Here is a 12,646-nt window from a genome sequence, read left to right as displayed (position 1 = left end):
TGATTTTCACACGAAAAGTACTCGATCGCAGTCCGAGTCTCTTCAGCAGCGTCGACGATTGCTACATTACACAAGATTATGAAGCCAAGTAGCACGTAAATAAAAAGAAACGAGTTTTTATCAAGCCTCAAAGTGGGAGTTTTACATAAACGAGTATTGACTTTATCTTCGAGTTTGCGTTCGCGATCGGAGTGGACGCAATTTAGTCCGCGCGATGCAGCATAGGCGCGACGACGATGGAGTCACCAGCGAGTGCAGCGGCACTCGTTTCGCAAGCTCACGTGCTTCTGACATTGGCAGTGCTCGCTCTTTATTTCTATCTGAAAATCGTGGTCTACGGTGTGTGGAAGAGGCGCGGGATCGAGCACGACGAGCCGACGATTCCACTGGGTAACTTGCCGATTTCCTACTTCATCGGGGACACGACGCTCGGTAAGATGATCCATCCTCCTCTCTCTGAGCTCCTCGCGTTTAATCGAACGAAGCACGTTTCACGCAGGCTCCGTTGTAAAAGCCAGCTACGAGAAGCACAAGAAGCAGCGATTTTACGGCATTTATCTGCTCAACTTGCCCGTGCTCGTAATTAACGATCCCGAGCTCATACAGCTCGTGCTGGTGAAAAATTTCAACAATTTTTACAATCGCGGCACACTGTACAATGAGAGCAAGGATCCATTGTCAACTGGAATAGTCAGGCTGTACGACGAAAAGTGGAAAAGGCTCCGGGAAAAACTCTCGCCTCTATTTACTTCCAAGAAGCTCAAGCTCATGCTTCCGCTGGTTCAAGAGATTTGCGAAGAAATGATCAAGGTCTTCGACGATGCTCTGATCGAGTCCAATGTCTTGGAAATCAAGGCACTGGTCACTAGGTAAAGAGTGCAACAAATGCTCAAAAGTCTTAAATTATTCAATTATTAACAGCAAATTGTAGATTCACGATAGATTGCATCTCCTCCATCGCTTTTGGTTTCAACGCTGATAGTCTACACGAGCCGGACAGTGAATTTTTGAAAAATGGTCAAATCAGTAATAGCTTTGGTCGAATTTTTTTGCTCATTAGTTTTTTTAATACCGAATTAGCACCCTTGTATCCATTACCAAAAGACAGGAAACAAGTGGAAACATTTTTCGTTGATCTCTATGAAAAAATGGTCAGCCATCGCAAACAAAATAACATCATGAGGCCTGATTTTCTAAATATGATAATGCAGTTGGTGGATTATGGCACCATCCAAGAAGACAACGAGTCAAAAAGTGCTCCGAGTGGCTATGCACCGAAAAGTAAGTAGTTGAAAATGTCTTTTACTTATCGTATCGAGTGATCAATTGTTAAATTTTAGTAACGGTAGCCGATAAATTGACCGATACCGAAGCAATCGGTCAAATAATGATATTTTTCGCCGCTGGGCAAGAAACCACATCTGCAGCTATCACTAACTGTTTGTACGAATTGGCTCTCAATCAAGAAGTTCAAGAAACTTTGTATCGAGAAATAAGAGAAGTGAACGACAGTCCGGAAGGATTAACCTACGATAAGCTTTTTGATATGCCATACTTGGATATGACGTTCCAAGGTAATCCAGGTTTTCTACAACAATTTCGAGGGAAATGCATCTTAGTCAAAATTTATATCATTTTACAGAAACGTTGAGGAAACATCCTGGTACACCTGTACTAAACAGACAATGCAGTCAAGATTTTCAAATCCCTGGCTCAGATTGTTGTATAAAAAAAGGCTCAAAATTAATCATACCAACCATCGGCTTACACATGGATCCAGATATTTATCCCGAGCCCGAGATATTTGACCCAACACGATTTTCTAACGAAAACAAAGTGAAGAGAAAAAATTGCACTCATTTGCCTTTCGGAGATGGTCCTAGACACTGCATAGGTAATAGATTCATATATACGTCATTAGCATTTAACAATTGATCAAATCTATCATAATATGTATGTGTGCAGGTAAACGTCTTGGAACTTTAAAACCTAAAACTGCCATATACTACTTGATCTTAAATTACAAGTTCATGGCGAGCGATAAAACGCCCAGACCGATGACTTACTTGCCCGGCTATTTCGTTCAAGTTCCGGTTGACACGTATCTAAAAGTTGAAAAAAGATGATGAATGATCTGAAGCAGGACTATTTTTCCATCAACAGGTATGAATGGTTACAGATTAGAAAATAATCAATTTTTTCTACGAAATTATGCATTCACGTGTGATATGTGAAATTCAATTACATGAACGCATTCGATTCAAATTTTTATGTCTAAGGAGGTATAATCTTGATATCAAGTTTAGCAGCCGTAATGATTTTACATTAAAAAGCTATGTTTACACAAATACAGATTTTGTTTGCGTAATTCTTCTTTTTTTCCACCTGACAAAGTGCCAACAAGATCGCGGAAAGTTGATTTTTTTCCCGTTCAATCGACATTGGGATACATCATAATAAACGTCAAAAAGTTTTCTCTAATATCAAGCACGAGGCTTGCTTACACATATAATAACGTAGTATATATTATGGTAAAATGTTTGCGCACAGGTACGTACGCCTGGCACTTTTCCTTATATGTATTACTTATAAGTAAACTTTCTCTCTGAGCGATGTCGAGGGTAAGCTCTAAAGGAGATCGATTATATAGCTATGCGTGTCTTTATATGCAAGGCCTATCGTCTACGCGTCGATGTCCTGCCCGGATTACAAGGCGAGCGAAAAGCTTGTGTAATGCTGGAAAGCGCGAGCAGCCCGAGAGACATTGATATAAGATTTACAATGCTGAGATGTGGTCTTTGTTGCGTTTGAATTATATCGTACCAAATTTATGGTGCAGCCAAAGAGTCGATTTTGTAATCATTTCTTTCGAATTACATTACGAGTGTGATTTTCAAATGTCGACGTTCAAGGACGGACAATTTCCGCATCTCTCGCATAAGATGTCCACAAGAGCGAAAATTAGAATTTTTTAGAATCAAGTCCGAAAAATTATTTTAAATCTTAGCTTCGATACAGACTCGTGGCATTAAGTGCAACATAAATTCAAGTACCCGAGGCTGAGCCACTTAACCCGGCTGTATTATCGCCACGGTGCGCTGTATTAACGGATTTATCGCACGAGCCTTGGCGCAGGCCTTTTATTATTACCTCGAAATGTCAAATTCTAATTAATATTACGGCTTTCACGCCTACGCAGAGCAACGCATAAACACATACAATAAATTAATTTAGCGAGCATCCGCGTACCGCCGAAGGAGGCGCGTGTACGAGCTAATTAGTCGCGCAGCCCAGCCGCAGCAGCGCGCGAGCGATTTTTTTCTCCCAATAAAAACTAATGTTGGATGAAATTTTTCATTCCTTATCTTTTTTCACTTCTCTTTTAAGCGTGAATTCTCAGCTACATTTATATTTTCATGTATATAATCATCGGCCTACTTGTAAGCTGTGCGAAAAAAAATGCTTACTATGCCAAGTGAGAGCTGCGCAAAACTAAGAGTGCTTGCTAGGAATCTTCTACTCGATACACGAGAATACCGTGTTAATCGCGTGGAGGTTTTTCAATTGTGCATTCATGATTAAATAATACGAGTGAATTTTCTCATCTGTTTTCATTCAAGGATGCTCGATCTTTGAAGATTTCGAGGAAATTTGTTAAAGATAGTTTCACTTTTGATATGTTCATGATTATTAAAAACGAAACAAAAAATCGTTGAAACCTTTCCGAGAAAGCTTGTAAATTTTTACAGAATTTACCAGACTACTGGGAATTTTGAAAAATGGTCAGATCTTGAAGGTTCGAATGTTTAAACAATTTGAAGAAATTCATACGTGTTTGTCGAATGATACTTTTTCCAAAATTGAAAGAATTTTTCAATTGTATAAGCCCCATTCAAATTCCTAATGTACTGTTGAAAATGTAAAGAATACCAGATGCACAAATATATTTTTTATAAAATTTTGAAGAGTTTGATTTATCACTGTTCTTGATATTTTCAAAACTTCAAGATGAGATCTCCGCATTGGCAGGAAGCTGGCGAATTCTGATAATAAACATAGCAGCGAGGAAGTAAAAGAACATTTCCAAAAAGAAAGAGAGGGGAGAGACGTCAATGGTAAAATTTCATATTTTAAAATAACGCATACAACTTACCGTTGTAGTACACGCGAGCGAAGATTGGTTTTAACAATTCACATTTGCATATGGCAGTGTTACAAGATGGCAAACAAATCAGAGCTTTCTGCATCGTCGACTGTTATAAGGTACCGGTATTTGGAGATCGTATCACGCACACTTGCACTGTAGGTATTTATCTGCTATATATGCCAGCTGCGATCCACAACTATAGGCTGTAACGGAGTGTCGAGTGCATATCTAGATATAATTATATTCATCATATACGCACGGAGCGCTGCGCTTTTCTGCCGTTATGTAAGGCCACCGAACGCGGGCAATAATGCACGTGTAGCAGATATCCGTCTTATCTCGCGAGTTGCCATGTAGTACTAGCTCGAGCGCCTACATTACTAATCGAATCGGAAGAATTGCTCGTTGCGCCCGAGCGCCTCGACTAATTCATGCAAAATTTTGGACTTGCTCGTGCGCACGCTAACGCATGACAATGCGCATAAGCAACGATTTGCCTGGCTATGCCCTGCCAAATAGAACGTGATCGATTTTATGAATCTCCATTGAATGCATTGCCAATGGTTACGAGCATAGATCGTGTTTCAACCTCGAAGAAATTACAATAAATTAATACTACCTAAAAAGCACTGATAATACCACAGGCGTTGTTTGCACAAACTACGTTAAAATTTGGAAAACCTTCAAGTGTGGAAGTGGAAAACTTAACTGCTGCTAAATGTGAAAGATTCAACCTGCAGCATAGTGTGACGGGGTACATACAAGGCAATAGCATTATAACTGTAACCGACAGTATGCATTTTATGTACAAACAAGGATGATGGAATCGAACTCCTCCTATACTCAAAATATATCATGAGATATTTCAACTGAATCCTAGAATAAAAAATATTTAGGTCATGATCATGGGTATTTATGAAGATGGTGTACGCATTCTTAATAAGTTCCTGAAACTTTTTTCTTTATGAAGATTCGGTTAGGTGTAGAATGTTGAAAATGATTTTCCTTCTTCTAACGAGCAAAAAAGTGACCGGAACCGGTGTCAATGGATTTTTCTAGTATTTTTGACCCCCGAAGATAAGCGCCCACTGTGAGTGAATTACTGGATATGCCGTGAACTAAAAGTACGTTTTAAAAATACAAAGATATACTTCGTCCAAAATTTCGGACTCGGAAAAATTAATTTAAAATAATAAGATTTGAGACCTAACATACTACACCGCGTAGTACGAGCTAAGACCTAAGAAGTCAAAAAATGAACAGAGAGTAGTAATTAGCAGTCGTCCGGTTCAAAAATAAAGCATCAACACAATAGTGAACAAAGGTGTAATGATAGTTGAAAGCCCGAGGTTCAGGTAATATAAAATCATTTAGGCACAATATTTATTAAACTTTTAGAAACACATATATTTCTAAGTATCTATAAATATTTCTAATTGTCAATCATCATTCTTCTTGTATTTGTTGCATTCATTATCTTTGCGACTCTCGTGAGCTGTTTTTTGATGCCTCAACAAATTCCTTTTACTTACAAATTTTCTCTCACAATTGTTGCATACGTAATCTTTCCGACCTTCGTGTATTGTCTTTTGGTGGAAAAGCAAAGTCGATTTGTGTGCAAATTTCTTCTCACAATTTTCGCATGCGAAATCTTTACGACCGTCGTGGACTGTGTTTTGGTGTTTTAACAAATCTGCCTTACGTCCAAATTTCCTCTCACAATTGTCGCATGGATAATCTTTGCGACCTTCGTGAATTGATTTATGGTGTCTAATCAAATTGCATCGTGTGCCAAATTTTTGCTCACATTTGTCACATGCGTAATCTTTCCGACCTTCGTGTATTGTCCTTTGGTGGAAAAGCAAATTGAATTTAAATCCAAATTTCTTCTCGCATTTTTCACATGAGTAATCTTTGCGACCTTCATGGACTGCCTTTTGATGCCTCAACAAATCTCTTTTTATTCCAAATTTCCTTTCGCAATTGTCGCATGTGTAATCTTTTCGACCTTCGTGTACTATTTTTACGTGCATGAACCAACTACGTTTATTTCTAAACTTTTTTGCGCAGTTTTCACATAAGTACTCTTTAAAAACTTCGTGAAATATTTTTTTATGCTTGAGCAAAGTTGATTTATTTTCGCATTTTCTCTTGCACTTGTTACATGAGAAATCTTTTCGATCTGTATGAACTAATTTTTGGTGCGTAATCAAACTGGATTTTCTCACAAATTTCTCTTCGCATTTGTCACATAAAAAATCTTTGCAGTTTTTGTGTACCGATATTTGGTGTCTACTCACGTGACTTCGGAACTCAAATTTTTTTTCGCACTTGTCACATGCGAAATCTTTTCGTTCATTGTGAATCGTGTCTCGGTGGGTTATCATGTTTGATTCTGGTATAAATGCCTCCTGGTAAATATCACAATGGTTTTTTTTGTCATCTGAAACAACAATGTCGTGTTCACTTAAATTGCTTTTTGAGACAACTTCGTCGAAACTCTTTTTACTTTTATCCATTTTGCTGCCTAAATTAAGCGATTGATACTTCTCTTTAATGCCACAAAAGTTGAATAACTGAAATTTATTTATCTAATGGTATTAGGGTTTATTTCGTTGGGAAATACAACATATAAACTAATTTGATTTTACTACAAACATGATCAGTATTTTGAGAGACGATGTCAAAATCGTTAATGATCATATTGTTTACAATCGAGGTACCTGATTTATCCGTTTATAAATTGTTTTTACAACATTTGAAACAAATCAAAATTCTATATTAGCAACGATTCCTTCGAAAAATTTTTTGCTCTTCTAAAAGTAAATGTACTTAAAATTACTTCCCACAGGCAATATCGAATTCACACTATACAATATTTACTTGACAGTTCGGTGAGAACATGATTCCTACAACGTCTTATTATGCAAGTTATTGGGGGTATTTTTCATCGATACTATATTACGTAAAATAAAGAGTAAGGAAACAATCGATCTATTTTTATCGGATATCTCAGCAGAAGAAAACTACGATGATGCTTACTGCGTGACTTTCATATGCTATCGTGATGTCTGCTGCACGTTCGTAAAACACGAAATTTGATCCATCTTATATAATAAATATAAAATAAAACAATTGTCGAATACGCAAATAAAGTACGTTTGAGGGTTGCATTATAATTCGGGGAAAAATTTGATCGAGATTCACAACACACAAGTTTACGAAAAAAAATTAATTCCAAGCAAGCCAATTCATTGTATAACCCAAGTTTTACATCTAATACGTTGTGTGGTACACACTATTATTAATTGGCGATGAAAATAAATACATTTACAAAGAGTTTACAGCAATGCACCTAAGGCTTATTAAACGAGTGAAATCTCTCGATGAAAATAGCTCTGCGCTCATGAGTCCAGTCAACGGGCTACAACATAGTTCCAACTTTAATGAACCTCCGAGACTGGAAGACTCACTCGTCAAGCGACGTTGATAGAGTAACAAAAAAAAGCCGAGTCGGCAAATTTTCCGACTCTCTTGCGAATGCATAATTGCGCTCATGTATATTTATATATTTGAAAAATAAACAAATCTCATTTGTAGGTACGCACACATTGGACACAGTATCGATCCACACCCCTTATTCTCTCTTTTTCTCCCGCGAGTGCGAATAATTGGATCGACTTTTCCGTATCCGGCCGCGCCGAGCTGCACTTCACAGTTATAATGCGCATAACTACTTGATTTATGCGTGCGAGAGCGACGATGAATAAACAATGATTATTTCGTTCATTTGTTGGGTCTAACTCGATAGTTAGATTAGCCCGATTCCGAGCTCCTTCTTTGCTCCTTTCTTGTGTCGGCAAGGTGGATAAGGATCCTATTAATTTGCTTATCGTTCCTTCGTTCGAGCTCATAATATACATAATTTTAATGACTCGCGATGGGTGTGTAGAGCGATATAATCAGCGATGAGATGCATGTAGGCAAGATTTTTGTGACGCAAGAATGAGATAAAGCTTTTCAGCGTACACAATATGTAAGTGCGTTAGAAGAAGTCACGAGGGCAGTACTAAAACGACTATTACTGGCTTGAAAACTTTCGTGAGTGGTTTTAAATTCACCAAGTTAATAAATGCCCAGAGGTATCATTGAGATATCAACGAGTCGGAATATTATTTCAAGATACGCGTAATATATTTCGATATTTTCTACTACGAGCTTGTGCGCACGGCCGCATAAGGCAGCCGCAGATCGTTGGTAAATTTACGACAAAAGAAAAACAATCCTAATAATAAGTTTTGCCGCGCGCGAGAAATACAGATAGAAATGTCAATAATATATTATAATGTGCGCACGCACAGGCGTGTGCAAATGCCGCGAGTCGTACACATACGGACGCGTGCGGCTATACGTACAGCATTATTATTAAGAGCAGGAAAAATCCGAATGCGCGAAAGTCTTTCTAGCCGCGCGGCATTATATCACATTGGCGCGTGCATTTGTTTCCGTCGTGCTCCTTTCTCTTTCGAATGGAACTTTATAATGTATAGCAAAGTCGCGCGCGCGCGCGCGTGTGCATAACTCGGGCTCTTTTCTCTCCTATTGATAAGCCACTTGTGTATATCCTTGTTATTCCGTCATCGGGTCGAGTGCTGCAGTGAGATGAGAGAGAGAGAGAGGGGGCGAAAGAACTTAATCGCTGCCGCGCGGCAGACGTCGACTTTTAATTGAGACCGATCTTTCGGCCGGCCGTTTCGTAATTAAAGCTTCGCGGCCAAACGGAGAATAACGGGACTATGGCGAGGATCGCGCGCGCCTATTTGTTTACTGTCCGCCGCACGTGCGCTCCTAACACATTTATTTATCGACGAGGAATTATTCTTAATTTCAGCCACGCGGAGCCCCGCACGCTATTATAATACCTGCGCGTGTGCGTGTATTTGCCAGCCGCCTCGAACATCATCTACGCGACCGAGCGTCAATTAGTATATGTAACGCGGCTCGAGTCCGTAAATAAAGTATCGAGGGATGGCCTTAATTGAGCCTTTCCTTCGTGATTATTGGCATTTTATGCGATTTCCATAGAATATATATGCAAACATAAGCGTCTATGTGATTTGACCATATAATTCCTATACAGAAATACATCTATGTAGTTTTTCACTGCGTGGCAATATAAATTGATATGAAACCAAATCGTTGCGAGAATTTCGTACAACAAATCTCGGAAAATTCGTTTGAACTTATAGCCATAACAAACCGATGAGTGCCATCCTGAATTTTTCATGTATCCGAACTCATTTCCGAACCCTACCTTACTTTCATTATTTTTTCAATCATTCGCGTGCCTCGCCATGCCTACGATCAAAAACAATGATATGTCGAAACGCGGCAACAGTTTAGAAGAAAACACCGCGCAAAAAGTGTCCCGAATCACATTTCGCATTTTTTAGTTAAAAAATGAATTATGCAAGCGTGGATCGCCGCGATGGCTGAGAAAATCAATTAAGTATACAGGATGGCGCTGGAATTGAGCAAAAATAAAAGCGGCCGGATCGGGTATAGGCGCGAGCCCGAGATCGGGTATGAGCGTCGAGCCTTGGAAGTAGGTGAGGCCGTTATTATGTTTGTAAAATGCGACGTGCGAGTTGGCGGTTTTTCTTTTAATCACCCGCTCGAGGAATGACGTCGAAAATTTGCCTCATTCGGAAGATAACAGCTCGCGTGCCGTCGACGTACTTCTAACGGACTCGAACGCCGAGCAATGTCCGATTTCTGTTGGCATATGTGCGGCTGGCGTCTTTTTTCCAAATATGATTATTTTTATCTTTAAACTTATGTGCAACAAATGTTTTGTAAGTCCAAAACAATTCATTAGTCACAATTGCGATTACGATAAACATTTCAATCGATTTTTTACTCTACTAGTTTTAAAAGATGCATTCTCTTAAGCATAATTTTATTCAAGTATGAAAGATACACGATTTTTAAACAAAATCAAAATGTAATTTGTTAATTAAGAACCATAATTGCTAGAATACATCCAAAAAAATCTCGCTATATTTGAAACTATTATCTATTTTCTCATGATTTTCATCGAACGATAGCATCGTTTTACTCTCGTCTCATAAGAATCAAGTTTGCCGTTTAATTAAACTTGACTTCCATTACTTTTATTAAATTATAAAATAGTACAATGTACATAAATAGTAGTTCTCATGAAACTGATTACCACTGATTTTGATAAGATCACATAAATATATTAAATTAAAATATATTTTTTTCATCCCATTTTTCATGATTGTAAATTATGTAAGATAATTGCAAATTGTATTATATTTTTTGTTCAATCTACTGAGAAAAATAACGATCTAGCAGCGTAAACTGTGCGTTGATTGGTTAAACTGCAATATGTGCGAAAAAAGAATAGGTCCCGTTGTTGCAGTGACGCGTTCATGGTTGCGAAATTCTTTTTATTTTATGTCTCGTCGAATGCGTATGCTTCATTGTTGAATGTTAGCTATGCATGCAAAGGATCCCTATATCGACCACCTCTTTGAGTGAACGAAGATACGCCATCAGGTTTATTAGGTGCGGTCTAAAGAAAATTTTATTCGTATCAGACTCGAATTGCATATGATAGGTAAGATTTCCTAAATCGAAACTAATTGTAATAGCTCAAAGGCTGTAACGTACTGGTAAAATGAAGTCAGAAACGACTACAAGCAGTAGCGAGCAAAGCGAGATCTGCACTACCTATCGAAGCGGAGAAAAACCACAATATCAATCTCAAGGCCTAGATCAGCGAGAGTCGTCGTCCACGAACGCAATGCACGTATATATCCTTCAACTGAAATACTTAAATAGCCACCGGCTATTATTGCTGCATGTACAAAACTAGTTGCGTATGAGTTCGCGACGCGAAATGCGAGGGTGGGGTCCTTGTTCTTTTTTTATTTTTTTCTAGTTTTTTTCATTTGCGAGGTTCTATGTCATAACGACAAGGAGGACAGAAGGTGTTATACGATCTACATACTTTTGATTTTAATAAGGATGTTTCGCAAAAGAATCTTTCAACTTTTTATAGATAAGCAGATATTACGAGAGATAAGAAGTGCTAAATTCTAAAGAAAGTCTTGGATATCAATAGTCTAATAAATAATGTTTGACTGAAATTTAAGTCCTAACTCCTGGACCATACTCATGGATAGTAAACATTTCGAAGGTTTCTATAAAATTTAATCAAAATCATAGATAATATCTTAATTTTTTTTCGTTACTTCGAAATGGCCTTATCTATTGATAACCTTGATTACATAATTTGACATTTCTAACAATATTTGAGTTTTCTGTTAATTTCATATTTAATTGGTTAGCGAGGCATCAACATTACCTAGAAATGTCTGTTAATGAGTAAAAATAATAATATTTTACTAAAATAAGTCAGTAGAAGATTTTGAACATGAGTGAGATTAGGCATGTCATTTATCATAGGAATCAAGTTTTGTTGAAAATATTTATTTACTCAGCCATTTACATAACAGTAATAAAATTAAGCATTTATTTTACCAAATTGCTGAATTTTATTTGAGTTTTCATTTGAATTAGAATTTTGCGTGCTTGAAAAAATTGAAAATTTATTAAAATGAAAAAGTAACTAATCTATATGAACAACTTTATTTTTGGAATTTTATGCTATTTCGTGCTATTTTATAATTTTTTAAGTGTTTTAAGGTTATACATATGATTTTTGAGTACAAATTTGAATTCTGCATCAAATTTCATATAGAAAAATGAATTAAAAAATTTTTTATATTCTGCACCCCAGAAAAGCAGAATAATTGCCCTTATGAATCCAAGGGGGATGGACTGAGAGGGATGACATTTTTAGGATTTTCATTTTTCAGTGTACTCTTCAACAGTGTATGCTCAGTTTTTGATATATCATGCTTAGAATAGCCCATATACACATGTTATTAATGCAGAAGAGTGACTGGAGAAGCATCGAACATTTCATACTACAAGCAGACGAGAGAGAATCCTCAATGAAACTAAACACTATTATTTGGTCAATATTAGGATATTGCTTGATTTTTGTATGAGGGCTAATTGTGAAGAAATTTTTTATTTTTCGCTATGTATTTTTCATTTCCTTTATTTATAAAATATTTTTTTGTTTAAATTAAAGTATTAAATGTGTTTCACTTAATTTTTTCAGTAAAAACTTATTGTTATAACTGATCACGTCTCTTTTAGGAGTAATAATTAGCAGAAAATCTGGGCTGATGAATAAAGAGCCAAGAACTAAGAAGCCAAAAAATGAAGAGAGAGAGTAGTTCGCAAATCTTGTTCAAAAGTAAAACATCACAACGACATGTATGAAGGTGTAATGATTTTTGAAAGCCCGAGGTTCAGGTAAGATAAAATTATTTAGGCACAATTTTTATTAAAATTTCAGAAAAACAGATATTTATGAATAATTACACACATTTAAAAATT

General features: G+C 37.1%; 2 protein-coding genes across 4 annotated transcripts; one reads left to right on the top strand and one right to left on the bottom strand.

The window, feature by feature from the left end:
• Positions 1–202: 202 nt before the first annotated feature.
• On the top strand, positions 203–12,529 carry LOC106650555 (probable cytochrome P450 6a17). 3 transcript variants are annotated; one of them, XM_014368629.2, is made up of 7 exons: positions 203–432; positions 500–869; positions 932–1,281; positions 1,341–1,574; positions 1,643–1,894; positions 1,966–2,163; positions 12,404–12,529. In XM_014368629.2, the coding sequence occupies exons 1-6, from the start codon at positions 237–239 to the stop codon at positions 2,124–2,126; spliced, it is 1,563 nt and encodes a 520-aa protein (XP_014224115.1). In that variant the 5' UTR covers positions 203–236; the 3' UTR covers positions 2,127–2,163; positions 12,404–12,529. The 3 variants fall into 3 exon arrangements, with proteins under 3 accessions (XP_014224115.1, XP_023317476.1, XP_014224114.1); XM_023461708.1 differs by lacking the exon at positions 12,404–12,529 and having other exon boundaries at positions 1,350–1,574; positions 1,966–2,348; XM_014368628.2 differs by lacking the exon at positions 12,404–12,529 and having other exon boundaries at positions 1,966–2,348.
• On the bottom strand, positions 5,587–6,757 carry LOC111694247 (zinc finger protein 271-like). Its single transcript, XM_023461610.1, has 2 exons — positions 6,657–6,757; positions 5,587–6,590 (listed from the first exon to the last, which is right to left on the bottom strand). The coding sequence occupies exons 1-2, from the start codon at positions 6,664–6,666 to the stop codon at positions 5,587–5,589; spliced, it is 1,014 nt and encodes a 337-aa protein (XP_023317378.1). The 5' UTR covers positions 6,667–6,757.
• Positions 12,530–12,646: the final 117 nt, after the last annotated feature.

Source organism: Trichogramma pretiosum, unplaced genomic scaffold (assembly GCF_000599845.2).
Source record: "Trichogramma pretiosum strain Unisexual culture from Peru unplaced genomic scaffold, Tpre_2.0 scaffold4, whole genome shotgun sequence".
Taxonomy (NCBI): Eukaryota; Metazoa; Arthropoda; class Insecta; order Hymenoptera; family Trichogrammatidae; genus Trichogramma; species Trichogramma pretiosum.
This window is presented reverse-complemented; position numbering and strand designations above follow the sequence as displayed.